Here is a 26495-nt window from a genome sequence, read left to right as displayed (position 1 = left end):
AGAAAAATAGTCAAAATATCATCCCGCCGTTTAATATATCGGCTCTTCAACAGTAATCACAGACTTCCAAAATGCAAAATACCAACACTGACCAAGGCGCAGAAACTGTACGACCGAGCTCAAAGTTTTTTTTTTTGTTTTTTTTTGTTTTTTTTTTTTTTTGTTTTTGGTTGGCTGATAGAAAACTGATGAATCAATCAAAATTATTAATATCACGGTGTTGACGTTAAGATGTCCAGCAAATCTTTTTTATGAAAATCTTTCAGATGAATGGCAAGCAAGGTGTGTATGAATACATTAATATATTACAAATACAATACAATTGAAGGAATAAGTACATTAAATAGTGAATACGCGGAAAACGATCTCCATAAAAAAAAAGAAATTCGTTCCTAGACTCGTCTCATGCGCATGCAGGCACATGACACGGGGACTTGAAGGGTCCTCTGCTCGTACCGGAAGTGACCATCCACACATTGGGTCTTCTGTAGGACTTTCATGTTGTACATCACAGGTTGACATCGAAGGTTTGGATCCACTTCGTGTGTGTAAGGGTCCAGACATGCTGAACACTGGCACTGGGCCATAGTGATCGCCATTGGAATACGGTCGGCATTGAAGCATTCCACATAGGTCCATGGACACGAGCCGTCTTGGTTTGTGATCTCCGGACTTCCAGGGTTTGGTTTCGCTCCTACGGGGCAGTCTTGAGGGCTGGAGACACCATCAAATGAACAGCTTGACGTATCGGTAAAGCCCATGTCACTGGTTGAGAGGTTAAAGCTTTGTACGGCGAATGCCGCCGCTTTAGGATAGAAAAGGTTGGCGTTCATCTTTCGTCGATGGGAGTCAGCTGCATCTATTGGCAGACATGTCTGAGAGGTGCTCGGGACTGGTGAAGATAAGATGGTTTGGAAGATGGCTGCAATCAACGATGTAAGTAGAAACAGGATCTGATGAGACAAAACAACAATTTAAGGAGATTAATAATTGATAAGTGTATACTCGCACGACGAAGAATGAAAAAAAAAGGAATCCCCCCACCAATTGAAGACCTGAATATAAGAACGACCCAAGTCCAATTTTTGGCCAAATTCAGTTTGACATGGGAAATTGTAGCTTATGCATGGACTCATCTTGTGTATAAATGATAAATCCTAATTACCCCCGGAAGTGCCTGAAATGAATGAGTTAAATCTTATATTAATGTAAGAATGATTGACTTGGGTCATTCTTACATTCATATAATAGCGCCCTCTCTCATCCTTCTCTCATCTCTATAGCAGAATATCATGTATATGAATCAAAGAACGACCCAAGTCCACCACACAAAATGGCCTCTCCACAATTAATGAAAATGTTAATTGTCACAATAATATATGTTGTAATTTGTATATACAATGTTGCCTTCCCATCACAGGTAAATAGAATATTATTGGACAAATAAAAAGATATGAAGTTTTTTTTTTTTAGTTTACTCGAAATGGTCTTCCATGGACTTGGGTCGTTCTTGTATTCATATACTCCATTGCTTTTTAGGGAGAATATAATTATAGTAAGCAGCAATCAACTGAAAAACTATCGACATTCACAGAATAAAAGAGTTAAATGTTGCATTATTCAATTGAAGTATATGTAATTATGATAAACGCATTTCTTCTTTTTTATCATACAAGGCTTTTGCAAAATCATATCAACATGGAATAACATGGTAAACACATGATTAACTTAAGGAGCTGAGTAGAAGAAGAGCTATAATTGCCACACACAGTTTTCTTGGTTTTCGCTGGCTAATAAGTGCGCAAAGTCAGTCAAATCTATTGCAATGCGGAATTACCGTCGCAAAGAAATAATTAGGTAATGCTGTACAGCACAAACGCATACAAATTGATATAGTTCTACACGAATTGCAAAGAGGCGGTAGGACATTAATTTTGAGCTTCGTATTGATGTCCTTTGACTTCTCCCTGTGGATTTTCTATTGCAGGGTTTTCGGATCTTTTCGAGTGTAGGTAGACAATGATGTATCTTTCCTAGCGAGAAATGCTGGATGTAACTCACTGGATATCCTCACATGCAGGCTTAAGATAATGGAGAAAACACCACACTGACGAGTTATATACCACCGGCTTACCGGATAAAGATTATGTCACCTGTGCGAATACGGAACGTGTTTTCATATTACTTCCTAGTTCCTTCCATCTACATTCCATGACTACCATTTGGACTGCTGCAACCCATGTGTATCGTCTGCGCACCCTGTTCAAATATGAAACTAATCCATCGGCCAGGGAATTCTCTGGAGATGTTGCTATAAATACATTATATGTGTATACACTCAGAAATAGTCTTCTTAATCAAATCAAAGATCAAAGAGAAGTATGACGGGACCTACATGAAAGCTAGCTTGTTTGGCTGTAAGCCCCGAGTAATCAGTGTTTGTGAAAAAGAAACGGAGAACGGATAGAAGACCAGAATGATGATGTAAGGTTGCCAAATTTTATGTAATAAAAAAGAAGAAGAAAAAGAAGTAGAAGAAAAACAAACAGACTATACATTAATATGAACTTACTGTGACCGAGCCATCATTATTATACAGCCTACTTTGGTGTATATACTATAAACTATTGTTGCATTAAAACTTTCACCAGGATATGATCAGTAAGACACAAAAAGTAACATGTACAACTATTAAGCCATTTGGTGCCTGCCGTCAAGCTCTGCATAGAAGGTTAGAGAGGGGCAGAGGGAAAGAGGAAGAGAGGGAAACGAAGTAGAGTGTGGAATTGCTAATGATGAATTCAGAGAGCCCCATGGCAAGACCCTAAATGGAATCTGTAACGTGTTGACAAAATGTTTGATTGGACAATAACATACCACAGTATTACATAAGACATTACGACTGTTCAGTGTCTGCAAAATATGCACTCAAAAGTATAGACTGGCGAAAAGTCGTAGTTTACACAATCTATATATAGGTGCATTCACATGTATTCCTATTTTCAATTTGGACCCTTTTTATGGTCTGATCCGTAGTTCAACATAATGAATCATTACCAAGAAATATTTATTCCAACAGTTCTAGAAACGCTATTGAAATCACATAATTTGGCATCATAATTGCTTTCCTGACAACGTGTTTTAAATAAAGTGAAATGATACTAAACTTGATCAAGTTTAATGATCTGTCACTAAACAGAGTTAATGTTCTATTAATGGTCAACAGTTTTGTTGTTGTTGTTGTTGTTTATGAAAGTCAAATACGCATTTAAAAATACCTTTCACAAAAGGAGATTCAAGCTCCAGTATGGTCCAGTTATCCTAAAATATACCGGACCAGCCTTTTGTCGCCTATTTATGCTCCAGTCGTCCCAAAACATACCAGACAGGCCTTTTGTCACTTATTTATGCTCCAGCCATCCCAAAACATACCAGGCAGTCATCTTATGACCTACCTATGCTCCAGTCATACCAAAACATACCAGACAGGCCTTTTATCCCCTATTCATGCTCCAGTCATCCAAAACATACCAGACAGGCCTTTTATCCCCTATTCATGCTCCAGTTATCCCAAAACATACCAGACAGGCCATTCATCACTTATTTATGCTCTAGTCGTCCCAAAACATACTAGACAGGCCTTTTATCACCTGTTTATGCTCCAGTCATCCAAAACATACCAGACAGTCAGCTAAGATGTTACAAGAAACGCTTGGCTTGGGTAAGTCCACAGTAGTAAACGAAAGCTTGCCGCTACAATGGCTCTGACGGTTAATTCAATTCCATTCAATTTTATTCAAAAACCAAACATAAATAACAAGATAACAGAAACCGCTGATACAAAAATTCACATTTTTGTAAGGACCCCGAAAGAAGCAATGCTTGTGAGTGGGGCTCTACGCTGGGTACAAATAAGTTGTACTCAGCAGCACAAAGGCCAACCGCCAATGATGTAAAGTGACATTCCCCATCATGATAATAATAATCAGTTGAGTAAACATTCAGATCAGTCACTGAAACCACCGACAGCAGACCAAGGTACCACGTAAGTTCACACACTAACACTACGACATGGCAAGTATCAGAACAATCATAATGTATATACAATGGCAACAAATAAACCTACATAAAAAACAAAATGAGCGAAGGTGTAATCTTCATTTATGTGAGACGATGATTTTATGGTGCCCAGTGATGTGCTTCAGTAACAGCATTCGTTATCACTTCTAAGAATCACGGAAAGACAAAAATAATGGTATGGAATAATTCCGTCTGGAAACACCTTGTGGAATTCGACCAAATGTTTTGCTTTGATTATGAAAAATGACAGACGAATAATGCATTATTTCAAAGGCTTGCTTTCTGTTCCCTAATGCAAATGAAGATTACAAATGAAAAAGGATATCATGTACAGATCTTTATAATATATATATATATATATATATATATGGCAAGAATTAACACTATCGCTATAATATTGGTCCACATGAGTTGTAGACGTGATGAAAAACTTACGAACGTTCAACAGAAAAAAAAAATGCAGAAAAATTGAACGCCTCAGTTGACTCTTGACGTATCGTATTGACTATTATATTTGACCCGACCAATCACAAGCTAGTAGGCTCATTTACGTTAAACCTGTTTTTTGCGCCACAAAGCAACCAGGGTAACTTAGTACGCTCACTGTGTGATACGGCAGAGACAGCTATCATTGCTCTGTAATCCGGCATAGTGAACTACTTTAAATTGCTTCCCTTGCTTCAAATTCCTTCGTGAGTGCATATCTTGTTCCGAGTACAGGTAAGCTTGTTCTTTGACCGCATAATCGCACAATCATCCCGGTGTCACTTTTGTACCTGTATTCCTAATGTCACAGTGTTGTTTTGCCTCGTAAATTCGACATCAGCTACTACTTTTCCATGTCTATGTTCGTGTTGCTTTGAGAATAGCACTGTGCTATTCGAGATAGCATTAAAGGAATAGTATAGTATTTCAATTTGATTTTAATATAATTTATTTTCATATTTCTCAATGAAGGAATGTACATCAAATATAATAAAAACATAGTGAATCATAATATCCGGCTTGGATGCACAGTAAATCAATGTAAGCATGTAAAACATAGCGGTCAATCATCGTACGTTTGGTTCTACGTATAACGCTAAAGAAATATGATGGAACCTACTTAAAAGCGAGCTTGTTAAGCGTAGGTCCAAAATTCTGAACAGAGTGTAAGATGAGGAGCACGGATGCAACGTAGGACCAAAATAAAGAAAAAAAAACAAAAATGAAAGGCAAAATTACCTGGGGCACTAACAGAACCTTCTCAATACAAATAGTGATAAACAGACGACCACATTCTGCAGATGTAAGAACAATTGATTTAACTATGTTGACAATAGTGTAATAATATGATTTGAAAAATGGTGAAAAGAGAACGACTCGACATGCGAGTCATCGGAAGAGATACGGGAAACCTAAAGAGTGAACATACAAGTACTAACATTGAAAGAAAAATTAGAATTAGAATTACCAGCCAGTATAGCTTAGTACACTGAGGGGCAAGTGCACTGAGGGCAGTACAACAAGCCAGATGTTCACGCGTTCCGAAGTCTAAAGTCTAGTATAGTATTTGTGGAGATAATGATTGGGCTTTTAACTGTGAGATAGCAAGAAATCACTTATGAAATAATACAGAGCATACCATGTTAAGAATTAAAAATTTATTTATAGATGAAAATCGATTTTGAAATGGTTGAAGGATCCAAACGGTGGATCCCACTTTTTATTAGAATTGCTCTGTTTGGGATATCTCAGGCATTGCAAAACCACTTTCCATGAAATAAACATTGAATCCCTATTGGAATAACATTCTCTTTTATGTCTTATAGAAGAGAGTTATCATTATTGCATACACACACAAACAGAATGCTAGAAACCTAAAGTCAGGTCTCAACCAATACTATACGATCCCTTTAATCTACACTTAAAAGCTGCTCTTTGTGTTTTTCTTATTCGATAACTGTAGTGTGTAGTATCAATAACTGTAGTATGAGTAATTATTGCGTGTCCTTTTATTTTGTAAGAAGAATCAGCCATAACAACACACCTAGCATAAATGAAACTTATTTCCAAGAAAAACTTTAGACTTCCACAAAAGTGGTAGAACATGCTGCTGGCCCAGGTTGTGCCGTTGATGGTCCTACTGATTTATTAGTTTGTAAAAGATCACCTTGTATATCAACGCTCTGTGAGCAATGCATGGCAAGTTCCATTATTATGTGGTAGCATTACGATATGATATGCTTAAACATTCTCTTCTTTGGTGTACATACAATGGGTAAATGTCTTCTTCTAGCTACAGGAGCGTCCAAGCTTATTTCGGGTAAAATTTCTACCGAAAGAGTGTCCACTGCAACATATGCTATCAATAATTTTCTAAAAAGAATAGATAAACATCTTAATATTTAAGACTTCTTTTGATAAACATTATGATTATTCTTTTCATGCCTGATTACAATTAATTGCAGAAAGACTGATATGAACGTCAAGACCTTGCTATACTTTCTCTTTTCCCTTCTGAACAATGACATTCTTATCATTGTCATATTTTTTCAAATCTAAAACAGAGTTAATGACTTTTTATTAATATTTTTGTACCATTTATGATACTATTTCTAAGTTGCCACAGTCGAAGGAAGTATGACGGACTCCTTAACCGACCCAACGATGTCGGTCGATGGCAAGGTCGCCATCGTTGGCATCGGATGTCGATTCGCCGACAGCATTAACAGTGTCTACAGGTTCTGGGATGTGCTTGACAAGGGCATGGACTGCACAACATCTATCCCTCCCGAACCCTCTGACGAGGTGTCCTACGTTTCCCCTGGTGAGAAGTGTCCCTGGAAGAAGTACAAGTGTGCTGGATACCTCAAAAAGGATCAAGAATACTTGGACAGAGAATTCTTCAAAATATCTCCAGGTATCTTATTCTTTTAGAGGTGCAGGGGGATATGTTTTTCTCCGTTAGGACGTATTTCGGCCAGTCTCTGCGACAAACTAAAAGGATTTCTTTACTTTACTAATGCAATGCAAATTAACTTTAGAGCCTGGGTGTCCAATTGCAGCTTACGTTACATATTTCATGTTCTGTTTTTTTTTTCTCCATTTCCAGAAGAGGCAAACAAAATGGATCCACAGGTTCGGATCCTTCTCGAAGTGGTTTGGGAATCCCTTCAAGACGCAGAAATACCAGCCCAGTCGGTACGTGGATCGACCATCGGAGTGTATATGGGCATGGCTGCGAGTGAGTTCAGCCTCCTTATTGGAGTTCCTACGGACGTTGTCATTCTGTACACCAAAAATAGTGGTAATTCACATTATGTGACCGTGCATCACAAAACGAACCAAAAGTCGCACACTGATTTTGTGTGAGCACTGAAAATAGGTGAAATGGGTCAACCGAGCCGATCTTGACTTTTTCATCTTTTCTGAAACAGCAAGTTTTCTTCTACATTATGCTAAAATTTGGGATCATAAAACGGGCAGGAAAGTGTTTTTTAGCAGTTTATCTCGAACATTGTTTTTTTTTTTTTGCAGAAAAGTGTGATTTAATGTTTCTTTACAGTCTCCTTTTCATTTCTGAGAAACCTTGTACACACTCTTCACTTTCAACTCCTATAACTAACCATTCATCGCACAGGCAGCACGGCTTTGGTAAAGATTAAGCCCTTGAATAGACACTGTACTTCAGAGCATCTTTTCTCAGTTCACCCTTTTCCTGAGTGTGTGCCTGCTTTCCAATATCTAGATAGGGTAGGAGAGTCCATTTGGTTTGAGTTATACATCATTTTAAAGATTAAAGTCTGCTCTTTCAGAATATGCTCTTAGCTAAAGTTTTATGCCTGGCGACTTTCTGTTTGTTTTGTGATGCAGGGTCACATATGGTATCAAATAGAATATCGTATGAGTACAACTTTCGTGGACTTAGCTTGACGGTGAACAAAGCGTGCTCGTCATCTCTGGATGCAATTCTCCTTGCATGGAAAGCACTGAGGAAAGGCGAGTGTGACATGGCTGTAGCAGGTGGGACAAGCATTTTCTCTCAGGGCGACGATGACGCCCAAGAAGGGAAAGGCAAAACATTTGATGACTCGGCCCGCTGTCGTGGGGAAGGTGTAGGGGCTGTCGTTCTCAGGCCATTGAAACGGGCCATTGAGGATGGAGACAGGGTTTACGCGGTCATTCGGGGAGGAACGTTCTCTAACGACGGTCGAACGTCTGGAATCGGTCAGTCTAGTTATGAAGCACAGATTGCCCTCCTCAAAAAGGCGTGCGGTGATGCCAAAGTCAACCCTGAAGACGTAGCGTTCCTCGACCTGCACGGTACCGGTACTAGTGCCGGGGACGCATCAGGCGCCAATGCTATAGGTGAAGCTTTGGGATTCATACGTCGGTCAGATCAAACTCCGCTGTTCCTTGGATCCTTAAAGACAAATTTTGGCCATGCCGATGCAGCAGCTGGCGTAGCTGGTGTAATCAAGGCTGCACTAAGCTTGCAAAACAAAAAGATTTCAAAGCAAGTACAGTTCAGTAAAGGAAATGAGAACGTCGACCTTTCACCCTTGAACCTGTGTGTTTCAACGGAAATTACTAAATGGCCAAGTGGGGCCAAGCAGTTGATTGGTTGCAGTTCATTTGGTTTCGATGGTGCCAATGCTCACATAGTTCTGGAAGGTTTTGAACCTAGAAACAGACAAACACAACTTTTTAATGGGAAAGTCACAGAGAAACCGTCAGTTTTGTTCCTATCGGCAGCAAGCAGGGACGCACTCGCTCAATACCTCCAGAAGTGGGAAGCCTTTATGGCAGAAGTAATAAGAGATGACGAGATTTTGTATAAAAACGCATTGTACACTGCAGGTGTACGGTCCAGCCATCTCGACCATCGCGTGGGTATCATCATAAGATCCCCAAGTGATGCAAGGAACCAGATCAGACTTAAACTCCAACAAGATGTCAAAGCCGCTACTACTGTCATAGAGGGCCAGGCTGGGGATACGAGCATTCCAGTTCGTCGCTTGGTCTTCGTCTACCCCGGGATGGGCTCCCAGTGGCGGGGAATGGCTCGTCGTCTCATGGCAGAAGAACCGAAATTCCGCAGTGTCATACAGGTATTCTCAAATCATCGAATTTATTCTTTCTGTCCTTTCCTTCTTTCTGTTCTATTTCTCTTATCTCTACTATATTGATTCCACTGACGAATTCGAATACGCCTTGAATTATGTTATCTTGCCAGAAAGATTACCAGTTTGTCTTCGATAAGCCATATTATATACATAATATGTATATATTTATAAGTGATATAATGAGAAAAGAAGGAAAAACAGTGCGTAGCTTTCCTTTCACTGTTCCTCCTTTTTCGGAAAAGTGTAAGAGTTTTCCAGTTTATATAAATATACATTTTTGCTGTTGTTGTTTTTGCTTTTGCTTTTTTTCCGATGATAGAACATTGACAAAATACTTACAAGATGTGGAGCAACGTGGTCACTGGTACACCTCTTGACGGATGAAGATGACCAAGAGAAAATAAACCAAACAGGTCAGTGGTAATAAGTCTCAAAAGCGATGTTATTGTTCCTCAATTTGATATAATCAGGTCAAATAAACAAATGTTCTTTTCAAATTGTATCACTTTGATTTATTTTAAGGCTGATTCAGCTTTCTTATAATAATTCAGTTCGTATCTGCTCAAAATCAAATCAAATCAAAACTAATTTCATGAGTGTGACGATTGAAAAAACAACCAAATGGCGAAGGAGAATATGACAAAAGTGCAGTTTATACTACGTACACAACTAATGTTTTGTAAAACATCTATAATTGCGTAATAATACAGAAAAAAAGCAGTACATAGGATTCATTAAGGAAGCATGAGACCATCATCATAAGCATATGGCTTGACTGGGCTTATGGCGTCATTGTTACTCAGGTTTGCCCCTCACCGAAAGTAGTTTTATTTGTTTGATATTGCAATATCACGCGTTAGAGTGAAAAGGAAGATGTGAGTGAGTGCTGTGCGTGTGCAGTAAAACTAATTCGCTAATATTAAATAAAAGTATAATTAGATAATGTTTCTTGTTTCTTGCGGGTATACAAAACAAGCAAACTAACAAGAGATGACGCGTGGATAACAATCAGTAGTCTTAGGCACACCGAATAACTAATCTGCTGCTTCTACTTACCTTTAAAACGTTTTCAGATGTTGCACAACCCTCCCTCTTTGCTGTCCAAGTTGGGTTGACTGAATACTACCGCTCTCGGGGAATCTGCCCAGATGCAATCGTGGGGCAGAGCGTCGGCGAGGTGGCCGCAGCTCATGCCGCCGGGCACTTGACTCTTGATGATGCTGTTCGTCTCATATACATTAGAGGGCGTGAGCTGAATAAGACATATGGCATTGGTACGATGGTAGCCATATTGCATGACGTTGAAGATATCGAAACACGCCTGAAGAACAGTCGATACGATAGTGAAATCGATATTGCAGCAGTTAACAGCCCGACAGAAATAGTCTTGGCAGGAGGTTATAAGGCACTAGATGAATTCACAGCGAATCTTCGAGAACAGGGAATAAAGTGTAAGATGCTCAACGTCAACAACGGTTTCCACAGCTTCCAACAGGAAGAGATACGTGAGTCTTTGTTGTCGAAATTAGAGTTTCTAAAATTCTCTGAGGAGAAACACACTACCAACATGACACCGAATGTTCCCCTTGTTTCAACGGTCACAAGCAATTACTCCGATTTTAGAGAAGTCAACAGTGCTATGTATTGGTGGATGAACGTTCGACAGCCGGTAAAATTTATGACTGCCATTCAGAAACTTCTGCAAGATGGATTCAATTTCTTCCTGCAAATCGGTCCTCATCCAGTTTTATCTCCCGTCATTCAGGAAGTGGCTACAACATCAACGGTTTGCACTAATGACGTAGTAGTGACAGGATCCTTGCAAAGACCGTCTGATACCAATATACTCTCAGATGATGTGTTCAACCTTCTAAGGTCAGTCTCAAGGCTACATGTCGAGGGCTTTCAGATTGGACATGATAAACTCTTTCAAGAAGGCCCATACGAAGTTGTTTCGCTCCCTACATATCCATGGAAACACACGATGTAATCGAGAGCAACGGACAAAAAAAAGAGTAAAACATTAACAAAGGTTAATGTGTGTGTGTGTGGCACACATACACACACTATAGCTTGTGACCACACGAGCAAAGAGAGTTAAGGGTTTGGAACGAATACTGATCTAGGGCTTTCAATAGCTCAGTCGGTAGAGCACCGGTCTAGTAATCCGGAGGTCTCGGGTTCGAATCCCGATGAAAACCCATTTTCTTTGCTCAAAGTTCTCACTATTTATTATTGTTTGTTTCTGGTCAGTTTTCCCTCTCTTGTTTCAATACATATATATATATATATATATATACATATAATCCCCTTTTGATTGAGTCATAGAAGCTAGTGCAACTTTGGAGTGGGAGGGGCATTCCGTACTGAACGATATCATTCATATTGAAGAGGCAGCAAAATATTTGCAATTACAGCCACAACAGTTGAGTCTTTCTCTGAATCCAGTGTCAAAAACAAAACAAAACAAACAAAAACATGTATGAACAGTAACTTTGTTTCAGGACGAGTTCTCTCAAATAAATGTGTGGATTGTACAAGGTGAATTGAATGAATGCAGGAATATTATTTCAATAGTTCTGAATTTTCAAGTTTCACAGCTGCCATCGATGGTTGAGGAGACTTCTACATTTTATGATGGCACATAAGATGTAAAAACGATATGAAAAGAATTTCAGTTTCTTCAGGAATTTCTTTGTCGCTGACATAATAAGGATTATATAATTTCCTCTGCTATCTCTTTCTTTGTTTGTGACATCACAAACTGCAGTAGTCTTCTAATCTAATGCAATGTCTCTTAGATGACTGGAGGAAAGAGATCAGTCCAACAGCCTACATACAGTAGCTGATGTTTCGTGGACAGCACATGCAAGATCTTTTCTGCTTCCCTGCGTGTGCTGAGGAATATCATCTTAGTCTATAAAAGTAAAAAAAAAAAAGTTCCAAAAGTTCAAGAAAGCGACCCTCATTCTATCATCAATATACCATCCTGTAAATTCATTTGCACTGTATGCGACATAATTCGTGTCCAATTACACAAGATGATTGGAGTCAACTGACGTTTTATTCATAGAAATGAAGATAATGGGTATACCGTTTACGTTCAGATAATATGCAAGCCTTTATATTGTTTAATATGCGTTAGTCATGCATATTATATACTGTAGCACAATGAAAGTCAGTTATCATTTATATGAATATAATATAGAAGACATTATGCATGTATTTCTCAAAGTTTTGTTTCACCTTATCATGTGGGTTGCTGGTGTTGTTGTTGTTTGTTTGTTTGTTTGTTTGTTGTTGTTTTTTTTTTGGGGGGGGGAGGAGGTGTCAGTATTCTTGTACCATATTTTCATGGATCGCCGATCCTAAGGGAGGATGAACGCTGCTGGTTTACAGACAGTCCTCACCGAAAGAATGCATTATTCAGAACACAGTCTAGTCACATTATTTAAACAGTGTCGAGAATTATGGCGCACTGTGAATCCTATTCCGTTGTAGCTTTACTGACTTGATTGTGGAAAAAGAAAACGTGCTAGCAATCCAGTTGAGCTGTAATTCTACTTTACAAACTGTATGTGTGCATACCGATTTCATTCAGGCTATTTTTCTCATAAACAAGACAAAACAATGCAAATGCCGCTGAAATCAACATATTTTGACATTGTCTGCATGGTCTGTGTGAGGATACCTTGACGTGGAATGCAATAATCAGGTGAAATGGTGCAACTTGGAAAGTAAGTGCTTCTGACTGATTTTCATATTGACGAGTCAAGAAAAAGAGTTCAAAATCTAAAAATGATAAAATGGTAAAGTTTGTTTTCCAACAATTAAGTTAAAACGTTGAATCGCTTATAGTCTCGCAGTTTGATGCGATCATCATCGCACTGATTTAAATATCCATATTATTTGTTAAACATTTACTCTGTAATTGTGGGAAGCACTGATGTTCTCATATCTATATACATTAATTTTGTTAATGTGTATCTACTGCAGTATCGGAAACAAGAAGGGATTCATAAAGGTAAAAGTTGCTTTAGTAGAACCACTAAGCTATTGAATTCAAAGTATAAAACAATTCCTGACATTTACAATGTGTGCGAACAAAGGTGAGTCTTGTGTTATTTGTTTTAATATGATGTAATATATATATATATATATATATATATATATATATATATATGTTTATGAAAAGCTTTATTGCAGAAGGAGCTAAGCGCCACTTTAAAACATTTCAAAGTACGTCCATCATCATATAAAGCAAAATATACCTTTCCAGTAATACCTCACTTGTGACGTAACAAGGAATATTCTAGAAGTTATGACTGAGAATATCCTATACTTTATTGTTAATTACTTTGTTTGTAGATGATTCGATCAGAGATATCTCAACTTAACAAAAGTGGAGTAAGCTTTTTTTTTTGCGATAACACTCTTCATAGTATATACAAAACGTTCTTGTGTTATCATGATGTACCTGGTCATCCTTGATGGAAATATATTATATCTACAAAGAGTTTCAGACTGCAGATATCTCGGGGTCATTCTCGATGAAAAACCTAACATGGACCCCACAAATTGAAAACGTTAGAAGCAAAACGCTTAAAGTCTTTCATGCAGTCAAGCATACAAGAGAGAACATTGATAAGGATACCTCCCCTGTTGTTGTACAAAACTCTAATCCAACCCCATTTGGACTACTGTAGTGTAATGTGGAGGACTGGTCACTCGGGTCAACCAAATCGATTGCAAGTTATTCAGAACAGATGCCTAAGAATGGTGCGTTACAATAGGGAAACTCTTTATTCTTCTCTTCAGGTCGACCGACTCAAAGAAAGAAGAGGAAAGCAAGCCTTAATCTTTATATTCAAACTGTTGTATAACCTTGCTCCAACAACTCTGTCCTCTGGTGTTCAACTCAGATCATTTTGAAAATTACACTCTACAAAACTCAAATGCTCAAATTGTGATGCCAAAACCTCGTCCTAATTTTGTCCGAAACAGCCCATCATATGTTGCATGTAAAACTTTCAATAATCTTCCTGTTCATTTAAGAACAAATAGTGACATCAAGAGTTTCTACAAAGAGATCATGAAGTTAGCGGAAGTCCCTTATGTGTCCATAGAAGTATATCGATTTTCTCTTTGTGTTTTTTGATATCTTTTTCTTTTGTAACTAATTGTTCAGTGCTTGTCATTTATTGTATATCATTGTATATGTTTGCATTTTCGCCGTGTGTATGTATGCTTTGTTATTCGATGTAAAACACGGCCTTGCTGAAAAACAGCTGTCCAGCTGAAAGCAGGCTTTTATTTCCGTGTATAGATAAAATAAACTCAAACTAAACATATGAGTAGTAACTATTTTCACTTCATAGTCATGATTATTTCAAAGAACGTATGGGGAATGTTTCGTCATCTACACTAAGTTTAGAAATGTCGAAGCAAATCATCAGTTACTATCGTATAAAAATCATGCTTTGTAATCTGACATCAAGCCCCATAAGAATCTTGCTGTATTGTCCAGGAACTTGTTTTTATTCTGTCTGTTAGAGTTTTCTTATGATTTTTCTCATGTATATATATATATATATATATATATATATATATATATATATATATATATATATAATATGATATAATTTTGTTTATCAAAACAAGTTGAAACATAAATATAGAATGATAATGACAAGAGACAAGACAAAGGAAAATATGAGTCTATTTTTGGGGGGGGGGGGGCAAACTAAACATTTTTTAAAGAGTATAGTGCACTTTATATAATTTAATCTGGTTTTTGGCTTGAAATGTGCATGTGATTGTCTGTGTAAGAGCATCATGACTTCTAATGGAGTGAACAATGAATGAGCACTACACTTTAGTATACTTTGATATACTGATAAAAATTTGGTAACAATGTTAGATTCACAGCTATTGTGGAATGATCGTAACTAGTTTTTGATGACAGTGAGTTTTAACGAGGGTTAAAATCAATATTGTCCATAGATATTAAAATGGTGCTTTATTTAAGATATTATTGACTGCTTATTGAAAGTTTAAAAAATTGACAAAGAATTGCGCTGCTTGAAAACGGAATTTTGGATAGACGGTTACAGAAGAAATATTAATGTTAAAGGGAGAGCAATGTAGACAAACACAAAACTAACTGCTAGTTTAAATTTGATGAATTATTACTTGCTTTATACATATCATAATGAATACTGCCAGAAACTCCAACTCTCCCGCTTTCGACAGGAGATCTCCCTTTTTTGCAAAATCTCCCGTTCTCCCGCTTGAGATTTGATTTCTCCCGCCCTGGGTCTGTGTCTCCCGCTTGAAATGATTTCTTACTAAATGTCATCGTACGTTGAAAAATAAGCCTTAGATAGCACGAGAGAGCATCTAGAACCCTAGAGCTTCCAGAGCCTGCTTTAAGGGCCCTGAACCCCGGCCGCAAGGAACTTCGCGCTTCGCGCTCGTGATGTGCGCTTTTGTATATAAGAGTTACTATACTAAGTTATATTTGTCCATAATTTCACAATGTTATTCTCATTGATATCCATGCTACATACGGCTATAATAATGTTGTTGTATTCTGACGCTGCGGCACATTATGTGTTCATTGACTGAAAGTAAGAACAGATTTTAAGGCAAAAAATATGCCCCACCCTACGCCCATTGCTTGTTATTATGCAGATAAGCACCAACTCGTATTTAAACTTTAATGATAGCAACATTTAATAGGAATCCACCAAAGCCACCATACCAATAGACTTGATATGCGGCGACTGTTCTTAGGTGCATCGATTCCGTACTGGACAACACGGACTAAATTGTGTCTTGTCACTCGCTTTGTAAACATAAAGTTACTGACGCTGGTGGCGCTATAATCTAGGCATCACGCACTCAAACTCTCACGGGGTCCTCTGTAGCATATCGCCAAGCGGGAAGGGGGGGGGGGGATAAAGTTTCTCTCCAAAGATCAGATTTACTTTGAATAACATAAAAAATCAAACTTTGAAGATCTTATCATGAACTTTCTACGTCACTGTTGCTATGTTCTTGGTGCTTAAAACTTCATTATCCACGTGGATGCTCCAATACCAATACAAATACAGCAGACGTCAGACTCTTCTTTTGTTTCATTTCCTATTGCTTTTATTAAACACGAGAAAGACTCGCATAGACATAGGTTTGAAGAAGGAAGCAGTAAGACATGAAATTCTCATATAACAATGTAACTTATTAAAAAAAGTAAACGCAAATTTGCATGGCTTAATATACACAGAATAATAAATACACAGTAAATGAATGAAATACGTAAGAATAAATTTAACAAGATATCTTTATACTAATATGAATATTTTTTCCTCAAGTTGACACAAATTACCGCCACATAGTGGCTACTTAACGTCAAACCAAACTTTTTTTCCGCACTCATCATTGAGTAATATATTACATTCTATACGAATAAGTACTCGCAGGCACTTTAAAAATATAACAATTTGTCCATAGGACAATTACATATATTTGCATGTCGTGAATATTCAAGAATTCAAGAAACGTATTATACGTATTCATACGTACATTGTATACGTATACACATACGTATTCAAGAAAAGCATGTTGTGATTAGTGTTGTAATGTGTTAAAAGATGATAGATTATTGAATATTTAGGATGATGCTGCACAAAAGCGGATAACAGTGCTTTTAGACTACATGCGGATGTCTACAATTAAAATGGTCACGTCTTGTCTTTGATTAGATATGCTTCAAATCAAGTATAAAGATGATGCGATCTTACTAGACATTGGATTTGCCTAGGCAGGCTTCACGAATGATGAGCTTGTCCATTTTGAGACGTCCACATTGTTATTTCAGATTCTGTAGATTTGGGGCGTTTCCATCGAGAGGAAATGCCAGAACATTATTTCTTCCTCTTCTTCCTGAAGATGATGGCTTCTTTAAAAACAATGATGGTAACAAAGTAACGTCCAACCAACAGAAGTTGATGGTGAACGCACGATCAATATACAAACTAAATGAATTTTGCACTCTGTTGTCCGTATGTTTGCAGACTGAATGTCGTCAAGATTGCCCATATCTTTACCTGAAGAAGTTCGACAAAACTGGAATTTAGACAATCTTACGGGACAGTAAAAGGCAAGATAAAAATACATTATATTTGAATACAATACAAGGCAAGGAATACACATATCAGACAGTGAATACATTAAGTTGAGCCTATTTTTCGAAACTCGGAAGACGTTCAATCTTCATTATCATGAGAAAGGTACTCCTTCCTAGACACGTCTCCTGCGCATACAGGCACATGACACGGGGACTTGAAGGGTCTTCTGCTCGTACCGGAAGTGGCCATCCACACACTGGGTCTTCTGTAGGACTTTCATGTTGTACATTACAGGTTGACATCGAAGGTTGGGATCCACCTCGTTTGTGTAAGGGTCCAGACATGCCGAACACTGGCACTGAGCCATAGTGATCGCCATTGGGATACGGTCAGCATCGAAACACTCCACGTAGGTCCATGGACACGAGCCGTCTTGGTTCGTGATTTCCGGACTTCCAGCATTTGGTTTCGCTCCTACGGGGCAGTCCTGCGGGCTGGAGACGCCATCAAACGGACAGCTTGACGTACCGGCCAAGCCCATGTCACTGGTCGACAGGTTGAAACTTTGTACTGCGAATGCTGGCGCTTTAGGATAGAAAAGATTAGAGTTCAGTTCTCGTCGATGGGAATCAGCTGCGTCTATTGGCAGACATGCCTGAGAGGTGCTCGGGACTGGCGAAGATGTAACGGTCTGGAAGATGGCTACTGTCATCGACGTAAGCAGGAGGAGGGTCTGATGAAGCAAAGAATAAAGATATTGGTAAATGATACATCATTACGTCCATATGCATGAAATTAAGTCAAACTGATTTTTCTTTTTCAGAATATGCAGTTAAGTGAACACCAACTGAAATACTATTTACATTTCAACAAGCAACGGAGTTGTAATGCAGTGACATATTATTCAAATGGAAGACGTAGTTATGATGAATATTGACCTTCTATTAATTTCCATGGACTAATGAGACGCGGCTTTTGCAAAAGAAAATAAAATTTAACGTGAATGAACTGACACATACAGAATAAAGTGAATGTATTATAGTACATACGGCTGATCGCAACACGTCTTTCTCGTGTTTGATAGATGAAAGATGAGCGCAGGGAGTTAACTGAAGTACCATGTGGAATTGTAATTGCAACGATACCAACTCTTAATGCATATCAGGAGCGACGGTAAAATATAATGGCACGATTCTCTGTGCATTTCAAACTACAGTTGTGCTAGGACTCACGTTCATTTTGAGTTTGCTGTTGACGTCCTCTAGTTGTTTCATACGGTATAGCGTGCCTTTCCAACTGAGACGTTTAAGGGTCCTCTCCAGTAGGTTGACGTCGAGGTAGTTTTGCAGGCAAGAAATGCTAAGTGATATTCACTGGATATCCTGGCATGCAGGCGTATGATGATGAAGACAATACGACACTGACCAGTTTTATACCATCAGCTTCACGGATGGAGATTATGTCACCTGTACGAACACGGAACGTGTCTTCAAATACTTCCCACTTTCGTCCCGCTATCATATGCATCCCGATCCTATTGTTTGTGCTGTTTAAACTAAGGTCTATCGTCTGTACACCCTGTTCAAATATGAAACTAGTCCATGGGCAAGGGAATTCCCTGGAGGTGCCGCTATAATTAGATTATGTACATGAAATTATAGAGCCAGAAATAGCCTTCCTAAACACACTTTACATTGTTCCACTTAAAATTGGATATTGGATATTTTTCTAATGAGCTAATCCTTACCTTGGAACTGACCAAAGTACTATCAAACAAAAATACTTATTGCAAGAATACTAAAGACTACTTCTGAAGTCATTATTTGGTGACGCAGAACTGTGATGAAGTGTTTTAGATAGAGAGAAACTTGACGCGAGCTGACATAGATTAAACAGTTTGTGACGCTAAAGGATCTGTCACTCGACAGAGTTTATGTTTCTGAAACAACATTTATGAGAGCAACTCAAACACACAGCTAAAGATACTGATGTAAAAGGGATATTAAGCGTAGCAGAAAAATTATCAGGGGGAATAGTTTCCTTCCTGAAGAGGGAAAAAGAACCCGAAGCCATATAAACCTAAGCAAGGCCAATTTGATTCATACAAAGGTGGATATTTTATAGATAACTTGATATTCATATATCAAGAAAACAAGGGAATACAAAGGTCTGACTTTCAAGGTGAAAAGAAGGTAATATGAAAGCCAAGAAGAAACTACAAATATGAGATGTCGACATAACCTCTACCCTAGAAAAGGGCATACAAGGTAGAGTTCCCCTCCATCTCCTTCTGGTTTCGCCACCTTTGCCACGTTTTATACAAATTATTATGTATAATATATATGAGACTGGAAAGGAGTTGCAAATTGCGTACAAAACACTGCAAATAAAGGCAAAGTGTTATCGGCAAGCTTTAAACACAAGATGGAAATGAGAGTATAGTGTCACATATTATGATAGCGACACGTCTACTTTGCCGGCTTTTTTTTTTCATTTCTTTTCCTAAAATATCATGCATATTAACTTATGGGTGCAATCGTTCAATTTCACATAAAAAGAATTAGATGTCAAATGAGGTAAATACCTCGGAGTGTTTTCTTTAAATTTCTGACACATGTGTTCAGATGCCACGATTAAGAGAAAGTCGGTATGAACATGAAGTGCAAGTCTTTTCTAATGTAAAGAACAAAATCCTCTCTTGATTATATTTCCCTTATCCACTCTACAAGAATAAACAAAGGACATTTTGTTCAGATACCTTATAAGAATGCTATTGATATGTTTCAGTATCAAGTCTCTAATTGTGAAATAATCTTCATTGCCTGAAATCCTCATCAATCCAGAATAAGCCTGCAAGTTGTTTTGAATTATATTTTAAAAAGTTATTCCTTGTGAGATACATTCTGCATCAATTACTGTATTTCGATGTGGGGAAAATGAGTATTATTCATTCCATGATCGCGTTTATGATAGCATTGAAAGACTTCAGGGAACGGCTTCATGACTCGCAGAGCGCCAGCTGTCAGTCAAAGATTTCGACTACAAACCCACGCTTTTAAGAGCGTATTGAAAGCATGATTATTATGCGACCCGCCACAACAAAAGGATCCGAAAGTCACTGACGGCTGAGTCGAGAAAATCGAGTTTGAAGTCAGATCATCAAAATCGGTCAAAACCAGTAAATATCTGTTGTTGGCATAATTTTGTAGTCTGATGTTTCGTCTATCATCTGCTGAAATTTTGAAGCTAAATGATTAAAGGAAAGGCAAGAAAGAAATTAGCGATCTTCTGAGCCATGATTTTCCGACTTTTAATGGAACAGAGAAGTGTCCGAAGATTTAGATTTAGCGCCGCAGACAGACTCCGCCCCTAGCAATGAGGGAGTTATCTTATTGGTCAGTGCATGGCGTCCTGGTTACTGATTGGTCTTGAGTTAGACCACTGACGCTAATCTGGACAGAACATCGCGGAGCATACCTTCTATTGTCAAGAGGTAGAAGCTGTCTTACCTCCCCTTGACGATTGCGTCGGAAGGAAAACTTTGAAAGGTGGTTTTCTCGAAACGCTGATATCCTAGACCACTCACTATGCTCTCACATAAAATCATCGATATCTCCGCTTCCGAGTGCTTTATGAGTCGTGTTATGTAGGAAATTAACGCCGACGACTACGGGAATAATGTAATGTCATTTTCAGAAAATCCACCCCCCCCCCCCCCCCCCACTTTCGGATCTTCCGGTTCTTTCGGTTATAGCAGGTCACATATATAGACATGGACCATAAAAATAGCCCTGCAGGACCGGCTTGATGGCACATACAGTCAGTTTGTTTGTTTTGTTTTGTTTGTTTGTTTTTTTAATGAGAGTATATCAGTTGGAGAGAGCACAAGACAAACAAAGAACTCTATCGAGATAGTTGATCAATTTCTTTCCCTCACCCGCCTGTACAGGCATGTAATTTCAACATAATGATGTTTCCGAAAAAAAAAAAATAATATGTAAATTACGTTTATCGGTCTTTAAAAACACATTGTCTATACATAGGCAGTTATCATTTAACGGAAGAAAATATGCACTTTCTCTTTTTTTTCCACGATTTCTAGCATTTATGTCAATTTCTAAAAACACTCTTGGTTCCGCGAAAAAAGAAGAAGAATATCACAGATATGTGTTCCTCCCTCCCCCACCACCCTACCAGCTTTAATTAAAGAAAAATCGCTACGACAACCTTACAAACATATTTCTAACCTCTTGAATTTTCCATTATATACAAATGTATATACTAAAAGTAAAACAGAACGATGTCTTTCCTACAATTACAAAAATTACATAAATCCGTGTCATTATAATTCCAAATAATTTATTTTGTTTAACTGACAAAATATGCCTATTATACATAAAACACAGTTTCCGTGTTGTGCGTGTTGTAGCAAAATCAGTCCGTCCTCAACGGGTTAATACGTGTTCTTTTGTCTGTGTAAGTCTTTTAAAAACACTTGCTCCAAATTCTCATTTAAAGTTATGATCTTTTCACAATGCAAAGAACTTTCATCTTCATTTGCTGTGTCAAGATGAATGTACTTATAAACTAATTCCTTGACAAATTATCAATAACATTTTGCTTTCGTCAGTATAGTTGTTATCAACAAAATATTGCAGATAATTTTATGTGATTAAAACATATACATATTTGGTACTGCAGATTTTTTTATATCAAATAATCAAATGAAGCGAAAATTTTTCTCATTTTTTTTTCAATTCTGTATCATATTTATGAAATTTTCTGCTAACGACGAATCACTTAGCCCAGAACAGATATTATTCATGTACATAATATCACCTGGTATAAAAATCTTCATTCAAAGTCTGGTTGAGCTTCACAACAAATATATTCATAATACATACGATGAAATTTTCTTATCAAATAACGAAATCGTTTTCTTTATGTAACATTCTAAAAATGGACCATGCACACATATCGCACAATGAAAGTTTCCTAATAAAAGTTTAAAGATTTATTGATGCTTTCAATAACCAGCAGTCTTTCTTTTTACATCTCTATTCAAAGACAGTGCCAAACCAAATAATTATTTTTCATACTGAATCTATGATCGCAGGACATAATTGTCTCTGTTTCCGTGTAAAGGAACAAATATCTGATATAATCTCGATGAGACTTTCCTGCCCATACAGAGAAGGAAGACCTCTGAACCATAATGATTGCATTGCATGAGATATTGAGCATGAAATATTTGACTTGCAAACTCTGAAGATGGACAGATGTATCTGGCACGGAATTGTGTCTTTATCTCGGATGTGACTGTCAAGCAGTAGTAGATAGTGAAATTCACTTTGTCTAAAACGACAATTGATTCAAAATAATTTTGATGTAATGCAGCAACACTCATGTCCATTTTATTTTTTTTTTGAAGTTAAGGTAACATTTAATTCCTGATATTATTTGTAAGATACGCATGCCTTTCTTTGTTGACATTTTGCCTTGACATTTTTACCCTTGGCAATTTTAGTCTTGCAGTAACATTTTTACCTTGCACTTTATGGATAAGTATGTTGGTGACCTAAATTTTCATATATTATTATGCATTCCGCACTTCCGGATGTTGTGGTAGACTGGTACTTCCTCTGTCACATATCATTGTACACTTTGTGTCTAATTACAGAGTACACGAAAGTGTAAGTTCCTTTCTGTGAAGTCCAAACTATGCGGAATTCTCAGAAGTGTCTAATGTCATCATTACACGCAAAGTTGGTTGTTGCTGATTTTGTTGTTTTCTTCTTGTGACGAAGTTGGAATTATATCTCGTTCTAAAGCGTCAAAGTTTTAACAAATGTATTCAACAGGTGGATATTCACGGCGGGGAAATAGTTGTTTATAGACAAGACAATTAACGAAGAGAAAGAAGGATGTCAATCTGATGGGACAATAGCTCATTTGGATCTTTAACTCCCAAAATAACTACTGATCACTTTTTAGATCAGTCTACATTATTTTGATCTTGCCACGGGAAGAGAAAAGGACAGTCTAGTGAACTTGGCGGAAATACGAAAATCCGGCGAACCTTGTTCTATCGCACCTCCGTGTGAATGATAACATCCTACAATACTAGGACGAGGGAAGGCTCAGATTCGAGATCTCTCTCACGTATGCATTTGTTACACCGTTTGCAACAAAATGTCATGGTCTCACACTCAGAAGACATCCAGATTGTAAATGTAAAATGCAATACTCATAAAATTGTTTAATCAAACAATACACTTACAACATCTCTATTCAATCTCAGCAATTCAGGTGTTGTCATTCTCCAATGATTCATCCAACATATCGCACTCCTTATGAAGCTTTTCATATGAAAGATCGTATTCAAAACCTTTTGTCAGCTGTTTGTTGTCTAATCATCCATATTGCATACATCCCTTATTGAATAGTCATAGTGTTGCCACATAGTAAAACACACTGTGATTCACAGTGTGAAACACAGTGTGTTATGTCACACAATGGTTATCTGTGAAATTGAGACATGTGGTAATGCTTTGTTATTATCACACTGTGGAAAACACAGGGTGGATACTGTGGTAGGTAACACAGTATGTCAAAATGAAGCATCCCATACTGTGTTATCTACCACAGTCTCTCACACTGTGTTATCTACCACAATCTTTCACTCTGTTTTATCAACCACAGTCGGAAAAAAAAAAATCTGGGACAATCAATAGCCATAAAAGAATTACAAGAATTTACCTATTAAGGCGAGTGATGAATTTCAGGACAAACATGTCCCTACCTTTAAAGCCTGTCCTTCTTCTTATTATAACCTCAAACAACTCATACGGCCTACTACCATTCTAGACCTAAATCACAGATCCCCTGTTATAGTCATCCTATTCCTAGTTAGTCATCGGGTGTATCAGTACGTACATATATGCCATCTATTCGTAATGCATTAAGGCATGGTTACTTACTAGACATTACTTTACTATCAAGATATGAAATAACACTTTCATAACAAAATTTATGACATTGGGAATATTATAACATTATTAGACAATCTTTAATAAAGTTCAAAGTAAGTTCCATCATTAATAGGCCTACTCTGAAATTAGAGGTCTTTTATGTATTTTCTAAAATTTTGATTGTTTTTAATGGATATTCATTAGCTATGTAAAAATTTGTGCCACAGGGTTATCACAGGAGTACCACAGCAATACCATAGGAATACCACAGAAATACCACATGAAGTATCACATACTGTACCTCAGCACTCTCACTTAATAGGTAGTACTGTAGGAGGATAGGCCAGATTAATTACGGTTTAAATCAATTGTTATTAGCATTATTCATTGGTCAATTAAATTCTGAAATATATGTGTGGTTTTTTTTTGTTTGTTATTCTATTCCAGTTGGTACTGCTGTGTGGTACATTGTATTGTCTTGTGATAGTCCTGTGGTATAGTATATCAAGAAAAAAAACCAGAATAATACCCTGTGGTATTTTTCTGTGGTACCTTCTTCTGTATTCTGTGCGGTTTTGCCTTTATTGCGTTATTGCTGTGTGGTATTAAGTATTGTTATGTGCTGTTGTGCGATATGGAGTACTATGTGGTTTTGCTGTGTGGTCCTCCTGTGTGATACTCCTGTGTGGTATTGTCCTGTTACATATGTTCCAAAATACCACAAGAATATCCTGTGTCGCGTTCAAATAGTGAATGAATGTTTTCCCTGGCAATATTATTATCACAATTTTAATGACATACCCCATCGCCATTCACTTGCGGGTCGGTCGATACTGTGACATTTCTGCAACACTACATTTCAACATGCTGCAACATATGTGACCCTGCACCTCAAAACAAACAAAAAAGTCGCCAGACATGAATTTTTAGTTAAGACTATATTCTGAAAGAGCAGACTTTGAGCTTTAAAATGATGTATAACTCAAATCAAATGGACTCTCCTAACCTATCTAAATATTGGAAAGAAAGCACAAACTCAAGAAAAGTGTGAACTGAGAAAAGAGGCTCTGAAGTACAGTGTCTATTCAAGCGCTTAATCTTTACCAAACCGTGCTGGCTGTGCGATGAATGGGATAAAAAACAGGAAGTAAACCACCAGAGTAACAACAATGAAGGGATTATCAGATTGAACTGAAATTAAGCACGCCTCATTAACACATTCTGTTCATAATTAATGCCAACTTTCAAAGCAGGAGCACTATCCTTTCAAAAGTTATTAGAGTTGAAAGTGAAGAATGTGGACAAGGTTTTTCAGAAATGAAAAAGGGATTCTAAAGACACACCTAATCACACTATTCTACCAAAAATGTTCGAGATAAACTGCTAAAAGACGCACTTTCCTGCCCGTTTTATGATACCAAATTTTAGCATAATGTAAAAGAAGACCCGCTCTTTCAGAAAATATGAAAAATTCAAGTTCAGCTAGGTTGACCCATTTCACATATTTTCAGTCCTCACGCAAAATCAGTGTGTGCGACTTTATGTTCGTTTTGAGGTGCACGGTCACATATGTGACATGTTCAGTGGTTATTTTGTGGTAAACTGTAGTACATGACGATTCACTGTGTGACTTCTGGGTGAGAAACCAAATGATCTAGAATTTTACACTGTGACAATTCGGCGGACACAATATTGCCACATACTGCAATATGTGACACAATGTGGTTTTTGTGTGGCAAACGATGCAGCAACTGTGATTTACTATGTGACTTTCGGTGAAGAACCACATAGACTAGAATTCCACACTGTGGCAACTCTGTGCGCACACACATTTCACATATTACAGTATGTGACACACTGTGGTCATTTTATGGTAAGCTGTGGTAATTGTGATTTCCATCAGATTTAGAATGTGGTAAGTCACATAGTTTTAAATACACACTGTGCTCTGACGTGAACACATCTTTCCCACAGACTGAAATATGTTACACACTGTGTCTATTATGTGGAAGCTATGGTAATTGTATACTACTTTGTGAAAGAAATAAACCACATAGTCCATCGTTTCACACTGTGACATCTTTGTGGAGGCACTATTCCCATAGACTGCAATATGTGACACACTGTGACTGTTATGTGGTAACTGCATGTCACCATATGATAAGTTTGTGGTTAACCACATAGTCTGAAAATTCCTACCATGACAA

The 26495-nt window shown here is 37.6% G+C and overlaps 3 protein-coding genes across 3 annotated transcripts; 1 reads left to right on the top strand and 2 right to left on the bottom strand.

Moving 5' to 3' along the window:
* Nucleotides 1–392: 392 nt before the first annotated feature.
* LOC139729680 (uncharacterized) lies at nucleotides 393–3593 on the bottom strand. The gene is made up of 2 exons (XM_071640613.1): nucleotides 3582–3593; nucleotides 393–953 (listed from the first exon to the last, which is right to left on the bottom strand). The coding sequence occupies exons 1-2, from the start codon at nucleotides 3591–3593 to the stop codon at nucleotides 393–395; spliced, it is 573 nt and encodes a 190-aa protein (XP_071496714.1).
* Nucleotides 3594–6702: 3109 nt separating this feature from the next.
* On the top strand, nucleotides 6703–11178 carry LOC139729671 (spectinabilin polyketide synthase system protein NorA-like). The gene is made up of 5 exons (XM_071640601.1): nucleotides 6703–6982; nucleotides 7175–7378; nucleotides 7942–9173; nucleotides 9508–9601; nucleotides 10262–11178. The coding sequence occupies exons 1-5, from the start codon at nucleotides 6703–6705 to the stop codon at nucleotides 11176–11178; spliced, it is 2727 nt and encodes a 908-aa protein (XP_071496702.1).
* Nucleotides 11179–17489: 6311 nt separating this feature from the next.
* LOC139729660 (interleukin-17C-like) lies at nucleotides 17490–18555 on the bottom strand. The gene is made up of 2 exons (XM_071640590.1): nucleotides 18550–18555; nucleotides 17490–18050 (listed from the first exon to the last, which is right to left on the bottom strand). The coding sequence occupies exons 1-2, from the start codon at nucleotides 18553–18555 to the stop codon at nucleotides 17490–17492; spliced, it is 567 nt and encodes a 188-aa protein (XP_071496691.1).
* Nucleotides 18556–26495: the final 7940 nt, after the last annotated feature.

The sequence above is a fragment of the Diadema antillarum genome, unplaced genomic scaffold (genome assembly GCF_040938485.1).
Source record: "Diadema antillarum isolate AM-2024a unplaced genomic scaffold, OU_Dant_1.0 scf00000020, whole genome shotgun sequence".
Classification (NCBI taxonomy): Eukaryota; Metazoa; Echinodermata; class Echinoidea; order Diadematoida; family Diadematidae; genus Diadema; species Diadema antillarum.
This window is presented reverse-complemented; position numbering and strand designations above follow the sequence as displayed.